Here is a 12,602-nt window from a genome sequence, read left to right as displayed (position 1 = left end):
CGCCAGTCAATGAGCAAAGGTATCAGGTACCAAGTTCATGTCTCGTCTCAAAAAAATAAAGCTGTATATGAGTCCACTTGAAAACCACCCTGCCTTGAAGACATGAGTACACGGACAATTACCTTTATTTCTTCTGGCTTGGGACTTCCTAATCCATCTTCCACTTCCATTTTGAATTCTGGGAGGTGTGTGGAAACCATACTGACCGCAGGACTCTCCATCATACCTAACGCCGTCACTGTCTCTGGAAGTATCCCATCTTTGTAAGTCATCACAGGTGAAAAGGCAGGATGCTGTTCCAAAGATGGAGGGGTGGGGAACATCCTCTGTAAATCTGCAACTGCTAAAAAAAAGAAAACTCTTTGAAAGGCAAACCTACAAATATCCTCGTTCGTACCCAGGCACCCCACTGGGCTCCACAAATAATGCTGACTGAATGTTCACATCAATTACACGTGAGCACACTAAGAACGGAAGCTTCTAAAAAGATGGTCACAAGTAAAAAAAAAATGATACTTTTCTGAGACTTTACCAATATTCTATAATGCTTTATGATATGACTTTGCACCAATTAAGTGCACAAAATCTCTATTATATTCATTTTTCTTTCAATAGTTACTAAAAAAAATGTATTAGGAGGTGAATGAAAGGGAAACTGGAAGTGATTTAGATGTAGCTGCATTATTAAAAATTCTACCCCTGGAATATTAAAATTCTATTCCTAAGCACTGATGGCTCATGTCTGTAATTCTAGCTACTCAGGAAGCTTTGATTTGAGGATCCCAGCTGGAAGCCACCCTGGACAGTCCATGAGACTCTTTATCTCCAAAAAGCCAGAAATGGAAGTATAGCTCAGGTGGTAGAGCACCAGCCTTGAAAGAAAAGGCCAAGCAAGGGTGCAAGGCCTAAGTTCAAGCTCTAATAATACTGTGCGGGGGAGGGGGGGGGCGGCGGCGGGGGCAGGGAATAGGGGAGTGAGCACACAGACAAATTCCATCGTGTTTACAATGATACATGAAATATTAAAAATAATAAAAACTGGTTTCAGGAGATCTTTGTGCCAACCTTTTGGGGAAACAATTCTGCACGCATTCCAGACTAGAATCAAAATATAATTTGTTGGATATCAATCATGTGTTTTAAGAAGAAAAAAAAAAAAACAAGTATTTTAAGAAATACTCAGAACTGGGAATGTGGCTTAGGGGTGGAGTGCTTGCCTAGCATGCATGAAACCCTGGATTCGATTCCCCAGTACTACATAATAAGAAAAAGCCAGAAGTAGTGCTGTGACTCAAGTGGTAAGGCACTATAGCCTTGAGCAAAAGAAGCTAGGGACAGGGGCCCAGGTCCTGAGCACTTGGGGGGGGGGGGGGGGGAAGGTACAAGAAAGAAGAAGAAAGAAAGGGAGGGAGGGAGGGAGGGAGGGAGGGAGGGAAGAGGGGGAGGGGGAGGGGGAGGGAGAAGAGGAAGGAGGAGAATAAAGAAGGGGGAGGATGGGGAGGAGGAGGAGAGGGGGGGAAGGGGGAGGGGGAGGATGGGGAGGAGGAGGGGGGGGGAGGGGGAGGAGAAGGACAAGGGGGACGATGAGGATGAGGACAAGGACAGCAACTCAAGAGGCCATGTACAGGGTCCTGAGTTCAACTTCAAGAAAAAGAAGAAGAAAGGAAAAGGAAAGAAAAAACCTCCACTAGTAAACAATTCCCAATCCTTTTAAAAAAGTCTCTTTAATATACCTGAAGTAATCACTAAAATTGGGTTTATAAAGCTTGGCCACTAGGGGGGAGTCCTGTCCAGCAAATGTATTTAGTTTAAATCAGCAATTTGGAATCCTATTCAAGGTCCCCAGTTCTTATCCTATTGTCTTCAGTAACCAGTGAATAGACTAAGATCTGACTCGAAGCTCTAACCAGAAATGAATACAAACCACCAGCCCACATTCTGTCCTGAGCTGCTGCCTATGGCATAACTGCATAAAGAAATAACAGCAGGCCGAAAGGCACAGCTCAGGTGCCCTGACACAGTTCTGCTAAGGCCAGGGCCTCCGTCTAGTAGAGAAAGCTTGAACAGATGTGGAGTTCTCAAAGGGCTTGCTTGATTTTTTTCTGTCTGGGACAGAGGAGGTTCCAATAACCTCCTCAGAAAGAAAGATGATAACCTCTGGGTTAGATGAGGTTCACCATGGCACAGATACTACATGTAAAATAGAAGGGGGAACACCAGAGGCAGGGTGGCAAGTTTCAACTCTCACTTCCATTGACTGTACTGTGTATATAAGAATTCACTAGTGCAAATGGTAAAAAAGAAATCCCCAAAGGTGAGCAAGGCATCGCCTTGCTATGACAACATTCTACCTGTAAGAAAGGGAGCAATTCCAAGAAATAAGAAAAACAATCAAAAAGGAAACTACTAGAGAACTATTTGGTATGCTACGTAATAGATCCTAAGGTGGAAAAAGGTCTTCAGATTTGGCTGAGTACAGATATTTTTAAATATAGAAGATATAGAGTTTACCTTTAACCTTTCCCAAGAAAAAAGAGCAGTGACTACAAGATTTTAATATAAAATTCAAATGCATTTTATAGTATTATACTGCCTTACAAAAAAATTTCAAATTGCCTTAAGATCCTCAAGTTATGTAAAAAATATTCTTCCAGTCAAAATAATAAACAAAACATAGCCTTTTACTTACAAATATTCTGTGATAAAACATTTTACCAAAAAAAAAGTCCCTATTAGCTTTTAAACTAATATTCTATGATAAAACATTTTATGAGAAAAAGAGAGTCCCTATTGGGGAAGGAAAATAACAAAATGCTGAAACAAGGTACAGATTGACCCATTGTAACAGTTAGATGCACAGACACTATGTTGAAAACAAACTTCACAACTTTTGGAGGGGGGGAGTTGGGGGTGAGGCAGGGAAAGGATAGTAAAGGAAAAACAAAGGAGGAGGTAACAATGCTCAATAGGAAATGTACTCATTACTTCACTTATGTAACTGTAACCCCTCTGTACAATACCTTTACAAAAAAAAAATTTAAGTTCCCATTAAACTAGCTTTTAAATTTCCTCTAAGAAATGTGATGACCTCACTTGTACTTGTGCTGCCTGATTTTACTGCTGGTGCTCTACATACATGTACAGTTGCACATCTATGCCTGTTCACTTTCACCAAGACAGCGTACGTACACACACACACACACACACACACACACACACACACACACACACACACACGCACGTGCGCAGAAACACCTAGGTTCATTCTACCAAGTGTTCTTCCCCATTTTTTTCCCCCAATCCTGGGGCTTGAACTCAGGGCCTGGGCACTGTCCCCCAGCCTCTTTTGCTAAAGTCTAGCATTCTACCACTTGAGCCACAGTGCCACTTCTGGCTTTTTCTGTTTATGTGGCACTAAGGAATCGAACCCAGGGCTTCATGCATGCCAGGCAAGCACTCTACCACTGAGCCACCTTCCCAGCCCTCTTCACCATTTTTATTAACATGTATTCCTGAGGAAGGCCTTACCCTCTCTTAACTTCAATTCCTCATCAGTAGAATGTTAGTAATGTCTTCCTCACACTGCATGCTAAATGAGATAATGGATGTACAGAAACCAACATCTGCCTCAAAGACCTGAACATGAAGTGATCAAGATGACACAAACTGAGTCTTCACTCCCAATTATTAGGGTTTGACTGGGAAAAGGTAGAACTGATGTTCACTCACAGTGAATTTCTGAAAAGAGCTTTAAGATGATAAAAGGAATTGGCCTTACTCTAAGTTGGTAAGGAAGAAAAATGAACTTTGCTTCTCCAAAATAGAAAAATATGGCTTGCAATTTTCTTCCTAGAAAGGGGCTAAAGTGAAAATAGGAAGTTACCAGAACAAACTGGAGGGAGCTGTCTTGCCCCCAGGACCCATGACTTTCTACCTTGCCCCGGCTGGAACTCAGTAGGGACACCCAACCACCTCCCAGTGTTAGCCAAGCATTCACATTCAGGAATGGAGTCTTCCAATAGTGGCTATACCCCTGATTTTTGTGTGCCCCTCACCCTAGCACTCAGAAGGGGCTGTGAAAATAGTGCTTACAGAAAAGAAATGATACCATTTCAGAACATTCACTTTCATTTTGCTTCCTCAAAGCCATCTTCAAAGGGACATGATGTCACAGACAAAACTTCACAAAAGCAAGTGCTTAACAAGATCCAAGAAAAATCTCTGCTGTTACTACCTGACTACCTCCTTCATTATTACATACATAATAATTATGAACATGTAGCTAGTATCCACTAGCTACACAGGGCTACTGGAAATTCAAATCAGAAGTCAACCAAACACATACCAATTTCAAAGAGTATCCACAAAAAGTGAAATATCTCGATCACTTTTCAAACTAACTACAGGTAAGAATTATGCTACTTGAAGCCAGGCGCTAGTGGCTCACGCCTATAATCCTAGCTACCCAGAAGGCTGATATCTGAGGATCACAGTTCAAAGCTAGCCCAGGTAAGAAAGTCTGTGAGACTCTTACCTCTAATAAACCACCAGAAAACCAGAGTGGCGCTGAGGATCAAGTGGTGGAGCACTAGCCTTGAGCTGAAAAGCTAAGGGACAGTGCTCAGGCCCGGAGTTCAAGCCCCACAACCGACCAAAATGAATAATAAGAATTATGCTACTTGAGGTCACACTCCAAGTTAATTTCATGTGTACATTCACCTTATAATGTAGTTACTAGAAAACCTAAATTGCATAAATGGTTCTGGCTTATATTTCTAGTGAATATTGCTAATCTAGTCTTTAAATTTTGTAAGTCCAATAAAACTACCTCTTGCCAGTCTACTTTATTGTCATTCTAGGGCAGAAATCCTATGCACATGCCCACATACCTTCTCTACAAAAATAAAAAATTCCAACAAAAATAAACTTACACACACACACACACACACACACACATACACACAAACTTTATGTGGATATTGTTGGTACTAACACTTCTGTGATACATTTTAAATCAATTATCTGCACTTTATCATCAATTTTTGAGTAAGTTCATTCTGAAGTAATTCCTTTTTGAATACAAGTTAAAGAACAGAGAGCACTGTGTACTTGATCTCAAATTAATTGGTTCAGTACGTGGAAAAACTTGCATTCATTTGACCCCACAGTTATCTATTTCAGTAGAATTTCTTTTAATCTGTGAAGTTCTATGTTTAAAAAAATTCTGCAGCTCAGTGTAATAAAAAAAGAAAAATGTTTAATTAAAAAAAAACTACAGCAACCAGCTAGCCATCATTATTCATTTCTATCCATGTCATGCTTGAGAAAGCTTTGAGTATTTTTTAAAGCTATGGATCCACTAAAGCTGTCAAAACCCAATCTTTGTATCTGTCCCACTTCCACATTTGAGTAAATCAGCACTACATTTATAGGTTCATAAAACTTTTTCACTCATCCCTACAACACGGTGGTTTTTACCCTCAATTTGTTCTCATTACCAGCCGAAGTTAATGAGAAGGTCTTAAAGAATGATTTGCAATGGAACTATGACTCTGCTGCAAAGTATCCAGATAAGCTACCCTTGAATTTACTCTAAAGAATCATGGGTGAAGAAGAATATTCTGAAAGTATGCTTTTCTCATCAACATGAAAAAAAAAAAACATGTTGATCTCAAAAGTATGTGTCTTGACAAGAACCAGGAAAGATAAGTATCAATAAACCCGAGTGAATTACATTTATGAAAGCATTTCATGCAGTATTTTATAGTAAGTGATCACTCTAAAAATCAAGTTCACAGCATTTATCCTACTAGACACAAACCCAAAACATATTTTTCTACATATTTTAACTATAAACAGTAATACTCTGACAAGTATTAAGAATTCTAAACAACAGTTTCTGAACATAATGAACTGTGTCTTATCACAAATACCAACTTTTATTCGTTTTCACTCACAGAATTACACCCAAAGAAAAGGAAGGGGATTTCAGACAGAGCAGCTCTAAGTGTAAGATAAGAGTGTTATATAAGAGTTACAGACAGTGACCAAAACTCAGTGACTTTCTTCACATACTTGGTGGGTAAGGAACAGCAGCTCTTCCATCCTTTCCAAGAGGCCGGTCTTCTGTCCCAATTGTAGGCATTTTTGATGAGCGTAGTGCAGGGGATACAGCCTAAAAACAGATCATTATCATTAAAACATAGTAACACTCAAGCAGAGCAGCGGTTCAACATTTCAAAGAATGTGCCTATTGATACTAAATAAAGGAGAAATGCTTCCTCTCACAATATTCACCAGGTGAATGTCAAAAAACACAGCAGACAGTACAAGGAAGGAGATGGCTACAAGCTTTTCATGTAAAAGAAACTGGGTGTGTGAAGGCAGATTGTGTATCGAAGCAGTCTACAGACCTTTGGCAATCCTTCCTTCTCAGGTCACTACAAGTCTGTCTTCATGAACACAATCATGACATTAGAACAATGTTTCCAGTAATAACCATCAGATAGTCTGGTTCCTTGCTTGGGACAAGAAGCAAAAGTAGATCTCAAGCCATCTAAAACTACTACTATTTTTAAATTTTTGCCATAAAATTTTTTCACCTTCTTTGCCTATCTCAAAATAGCTTTATTTACAAAATAAAATTCAAAAGAGATCAATTCTTTTTCTATGCAAGATTAGCTTCAAGAATACAAATATACTCTAAAAAAATAAAAATGAAGGCTGGGAAGATGGCTCAGTGGCAGAGTGCTTGCCTTGCATGCCTGAGGCCCTGGGTTCGATTCCTTAAGAACACATAAGCAGAAAAAGCTGAAAGTGGTGCTATCGTTCAAGTGTAGAGCGCTAGCCTTGAGCTGAAGAGCTGAGGGACAGCGCCCTGGCCCAGAGTTCAGGCCCCACGACCAACAAAAAATAAAAACAAAAAACTAAAAATGAAAATGAAATACATATAAAGTAAAAATTTTGCAAATACAATGCTTTTATATGGTTGAAAAATAAAATTCAGTTCAAAGACATCTGAGACAAAATCTTGGTCAATAATCTCCAAACTTCACTAACTAGTTAAAGGAATTAGCAGTTGATTTTAAAGTAAACATTTACATGATTAAATGCTAGAAATCAAAGCAGAAACACTCATTTCAACACACACACACACAAATCAATAAAAAAAATCCAACTCTCTTTTGCATATTCACAAAACAAATATTTCTTTATTAAGTCCAATAGCAATTTATATTGTTTTGCTTTGACAGTACTAGGATTTAAATTCAGTGTCTTGTATCAGTTGGTAATCTAACATTTGAGCAATGACCCTAACTCTGCTTTGTGTTGGTTGTTCTGAAGATACAGTCTCACAGACTTTCCTTTCCTGGGCTGGCTGAGATTCACAAACCTCCAGGTCTCAGTCTCTTGAGTAGCTAAGATTGCAGATGTAAGCCATCAGCAGCTGAGTAATTTATAGTTTGGACAGAGAATAAGTCCAGTGGCCCAGAACACACAGAACAATCACAATGACAGCCCATCCATATTACTTTACTGGTTCTCCTTCCTTTCTTCCTATTTCTTTGATTTGTGATTCTTAACCTTTCTATATTTTGCTATCGCCATCACTACTAAAGCACCTAACCTGACTTTCAGGATCTTAAAGACCAATCTGAGGCAGTGCTTGGCTTTCAAAGAAAGTAGAACTCAAAAAGGACTTAGTTAAACAATAAAGAAACATGTCAGTTCTTCTGTGTTTTTCATATTGCCATGTTCTTTTCTTTCATGTAGCTATTGTCTAATTCCAGATCCTCATATTCCAATCCAACAAAATACCAGATAGAACATCTACTCTGTCAGGCATCGGTGGCTCATGCCTGTAATCTTAGCTATTCAGGAGGCTGAGATCTGAGGATCATGGTTTGAAGCCAGGCCAAGAAAAAAGCCCAAAGTGAAGCTGTGGCTCAAGTGGTACTCTGCTAGCCTTGAGCAAAAGCAGCTCAGGGACAGCACCCAGACCCAGAGGGTAAAATGCGAAGCCCAAACCTGAGTCCTAGCCAAAATCTTCTCAAGTTCTGTCAGTCTCTGACTACCAAGAAGAATCAGCAATAAGCAGGTTGTTCCTTAGCTCCCAGTACCCAGATCTACTTTGTTTCTTGCTATTTACTCACAGCTCATTCACACTTAAACCAATGCCCTCCACACCTAGCTCTAACCTGTCTCTTCACATCAAGTCAAATACATTCTTCAAACCCCTTATGATCTATCTCATCAGCTTCTACGTATGTGCCACATTAATGGTGTACCTGTTAATTAGCCACAATTGGTGTTAGAAATCTGATCCCCACTCACGTTCAAGCCTGAAATACTGCTGCCTTGCCAGCAAGGCATCTGTACTTAAATAACTAGCCAGCATCCTTAGATTCTCATCTGTCACAATTGTATTGTACAATGTACAATAAGTACATTGTAACTTTATGTATGTGCTCTCTTTAAGTCCAGGACTGTCTCAAGTTAAAGGCAACAGTCTAATCATAATGGTAACTTTGATCACTAGCCTCTGTACCCACCACACACAGAAACTCATTACCTAATTTGACAATGTTTATAGAACAGATGGCTAGAAAAAAATTAAAAACTAATAAGGTGGCTTCTTAGAAAAGAAACAATGTTTTACACATTTCTAGGTCTCCTGGAAATATCATGAACTAATTCTGCCAAAGGTACAGAGAAATACAAGGATGAGAACAAGAATTTGCTGACTACTGGCCTAGTTAATCAACAAAAAACGGTCTTACCCTCCACTATAATCATAAGTCTTTTATTAAATTAAACTCTATATACTATTTCCCTACCACAAATCTATGTGGCTAGCTAGAGAGTACAAAGCACATAAAATAATATCATAATACAAGCTTATCCTCTTGATTTATTAGATGGTTAAAAAGGTATGTGAGCACTAGTTTAAAAATATCTAAAGAAACATATATTTCCTTAGGTCCAACAATATTTAGAAGAATTTAATAAAATAATTGGGTGGCTAGGGACATGGTTCAAGTAGCAGAACACCTTCTTATCAAGCACAGGCCCTGAGTTCAAACCCCTGTGCTGCCAGAAACAAACACAGTAATAAAAAAAAGCATTCACAAACAAAACCCAATGTGTTAAATACTGTATTAATAACCAAAACAGTGAGGCTCTTTTCAAGATATACAAACTTTTTGGATAACATTCAGAACCTAAAATAAGAGCCTTCAAACTCAGTAGATCCAACTATAGGGACAGTAGCCTCCTATTTAGTAGTTCTTTGTTTGATTTTGTGTTCTGGAACTGGAGCTTGAACTCAGGGCCTGGGCCTTGACCCTTTTGTTTTTCACTCCATGCTGGTGCTCTACTACTTGTAAACCACACCTCCAATTCTGGCTTTTTGCTGGTTAATTGGAGATAAGAGTCTCACAGCCTGCCCAGACTGGCTTCGAACTACAATCCTCAGATCTCAAGATCTCAGTCTCCTGGGTAGCTAGGACTATAGGCATGAGCCACTGACACCTGGCTTTTACCAAAGTTTTTACATATGTAGCTGTGGCAGACTCACCCCAAGTTCATCATCATCAGAATTATCAAAGATGTTGTCTAAGTCATGCAGGGAAGGTGCCAAGTCTGTCACCTGTGTAAGGCTACTGGAGCCAGCTCTGCCAGCAGCATTATCTTGTCGGACATCTGTAGAAAAGGGTGGGGGTAGGAAAAGGAAAAAAGAAAACAAGAAATAGAATGAGCAGATTGATCAATTAAGAAGAAGTGAGGAAAGGGCATGATCTCAATAGGTAAGATCTGCTCGTGAACTTCTTTCCTATAGTTTTATTTAAATTTTGAGACAATTATTTCCAATTATGTTTATCAGTTTTGAAAGGAACTGAAAAACAAACTATGACAAAATATAAATGAGATCAAATTACTACTATAACAATAAGAATATAATTTTAAATTGAGATGCATCTCCCTCACATTCTATTTTAGCAACAATCCAAGTGAGGCAAATAATCATAGTACACACCTGTTTTAGTAGCAGAACTGAAAATAGACATGGCATTTTTCCCATCAGGCACCGGCGTGGAATGACCTGGTGTAGTGACATCCTTGGTACCAAATCCATCCTCTGACTGTGTAATAAATTCAGCCAAACAAAACACATGAACACCAACCCAAAGTGTGGAATATGAGGGAGAACACAAAGAATTAGAGGGCTGAATGGAACTTGTTATGAGCACAAGTATGATAAACCATGGTCTATGCAACCAAAGAAATAAAATTTATGTTCTTGCTCTGGAATTTAAACAGAACCAAGAACTTCCCAACATTCCCCTCAATCCTCTGGGGTATTCGGAGTGAAGAGTGGTTTACTCCTAAATAGTACTGGTGGCATTTAGTTAAAGAATGCCATGGTGTTAAAAGCTGCCTTTGGTAACATTTTAGATGCTGAATTATAGTTCAAGCGTTAAGGACCTCCAGAAATTTCTGTAATCTAAAAAATAATTATTTTAATTTTTTTAAAAAGCATTCCCTTTGACTGTACTAGTTTATTTTCATTGTCATACTTCCTGTAATCTTAAGAATGTATCTTTAAATAGCCTAGTATTTTATAGAGCCTTTTAAAGACAGCAGACACATCCAGTACTCACATTTGTGCAGTGGAACAGGAGAAAATTAGTAACAGTCTATGCACAGTCTTGCATACTGTTGATATTAATTCAGAAAGCATAAAGGTATAATGCTCAGCACAGTAACATAATAAGTGCTCAAAAAATAGTAGATACTGGTTTTCACTTTTTTTTTCCTTTCCATCTTGGGTACTTTGGAATAATACATAAAGAGAAATAGGAGGGAGCATAGGCCAACAAGAATTAGCATATGAGAGGAAACATGCACTGTATAAGCTCCAGCCTGGAAAATATGCGCTCATTTATGTTCGGCTGACTTTTAAACAAAGGTGAGCCATGACATAAAAAAGGAGCAATATGCTGTTCAATACAATAGTACCAAGAGCATGAACATGGGAACAGAGCGATCAGGCAAGACTACCTCAACATCCGGCCTCCAAAGCCTTCCCACACACATCACACAGATAGAAACCACACCACGCGGACTCACGGTGTGGAAAAGGGTACCTTGCTCTTCTTCAGGGAGTCTTTCTCTGTCCCTTGTTTGCATTTCTTGTTTGCTGTGAAGATGTATTTTATGTCCCCATCCTCAAAGGTGTATGGGTCATTGACTTCTCCCAGACCATCTCCAGGTTGTTGTGAGAGAGGCGATGGGTCAAGGAAGTGGAGCGGCTGCATCTGGGGCTGCTTGTCTTGCCAGATCTTAAACCGTTTGTTAGGTTGTGCTAGGAGTCTAAAAAGGGAAATGAGTAACAATCTAAACAAGATTAAACAATTTAAAATGATTTGTTGCAATTTAAAAGTATGTTCGAACTTTAAAATAATCTAAAAAAACTATTTTGTGTGTATATGTGTGTTTATTTTTTAAACAGGGTTTTGTTTTTGTTTTCTATTTTGCTTTTTATTTATTTTTGGTCAGCTGTGGGGCCTGAACTCTGGGCCTGGGCCCTATCCCTCAGCGGTTCAGCCAAGGCTAGCACTCTACCACTTGTGCCACAGCGCCACTTCCAGCCTTTTCTGCTTATGTGGTGCTGAGGAAATGAACCCAGGGCCTCATGAATGTAAGGCAAGCACTCTACCATTGAGCCACCTTCCCAGTCCTGTTTTTGGTTTTTTTGTGTGTGTGTAGGATGTATGTATATGCATGACTGCCCATAACAGGGCCTGAACTCTGGGCTTAGGTGTTGGTCCTTTAGCTTTTTCACTCAAGGCTGGCACTCTATTACTTGAGCTACGGTTCCACTTCTGGTTCTTTTGGGTGGTTAATTAGATTTTCCTGCCTGGGCTGGCTGCAAACTGTGAACCCCAGAGCTCAGTCTCCTAAATAGCTAGGATTACAGGCATGAGCCACCAGTGCCCAAATACACTGAGATGAAACACGGCTTTGTCTCCAATTCCACGTGCTACTTAAAAGCACAGGTCCCCAGAACAGACTGCTTAGGTTCAAATCCTGTGTCATTTATTGGCCCCACAACCATGGTTTCTCAGTCACTCAATTAGCATAATAACATGGCTGTGGTGCATATTAAAAAGATAATCTGTAGCAAGCATGTGGAATAATGAGCGACTCAAAGCTGTAGAAATATTCTCACTAGAGATGTTTCTCTCTTATACTTGAATACACATGTGGCCTTCCTCAAAAGTGCAGCATGCAAGGAGGTTGTATGTTGGGAGGTCTCATAAAGCTATACTCCATTCTACCTAGAGGCCAAAAATAATACATACCAAGTAGCCTAAAATGCCACTGGATCTTTACATGCCAGCATGTATAAATAATGACATATGTGCCTAACCTCATGAAGGACAGAGTATATGAAATTGAAGCGATTTTCACAGTCAAAGTCTTGAACAGAGAAGAAAAGCCTGATTTTCTTTGGCGCTGAAGGTTTGGCAGGAAGGGCTGAAGTGGGCCGTGCCCCTTTACCCCCCTAGCCCCCGACCCAGAGACAGCGACAAGAGGGA

At 39.5% G+C, this 12,602-nt stretch overlaps 1 protein-coding gene across 2 annotated transcripts in view; it reads right to left on the bottom strand.

Moving 5' to 3' along the window:
• The window catches only part of Med13l (mediator complex subunit 13L), a 198,195-nt gene that overhangs the window by 33,914 nt on the left and 151,679 nt on the right, over window positions 1–12,602 (bottom strand). The window contains exons 11-15 of one of the 2 annotated variants that reach the window (XM_042669550.1): window positions 11,148–11,373; window positions 10,037–10,142; window positions 9,578–9,702; window positions 6,076–6,175; window positions 123–343 (exon numbers count right to left, since the gene is read on the bottom strand). In XM_042669550.1, the coding sequence (XP_042525484.1) occupies window positions 123–343; window positions 6,076–6,175; window positions 9,578–9,702; window positions 10,037–10,142; window positions 11,148–11,373 (778 nt within the window). The remainder of the gene's footprint in view (window positions 1–122; window positions 344–6,075; window positions 6,176–9,577; window positions 9,703–10,036; window positions 10,143–11,147; window positions 11,374–12,602) is intronic. The other variant, XM_042669551.1, reaches the window with a different exon arrangement.

The sequence above is a fragment of the Dipodomys spectabilis genome, unplaced genomic scaffold (assembly GCF_019054845.1).
Source record: "Dipodomys spectabilis isolate Male_0828 unplaced genomic scaffold, ASM1905484v1 ptg000499l, whole genome shotgun sequence".
NCBI lineage: Eukaryota > Metazoa > Chordata > Mammalia > Rodentia > Heteromyidae > Dipodomys > Dipodomys spectabilis.
This window is presented reverse-complemented; position numbering and strand designations above follow the sequence as displayed.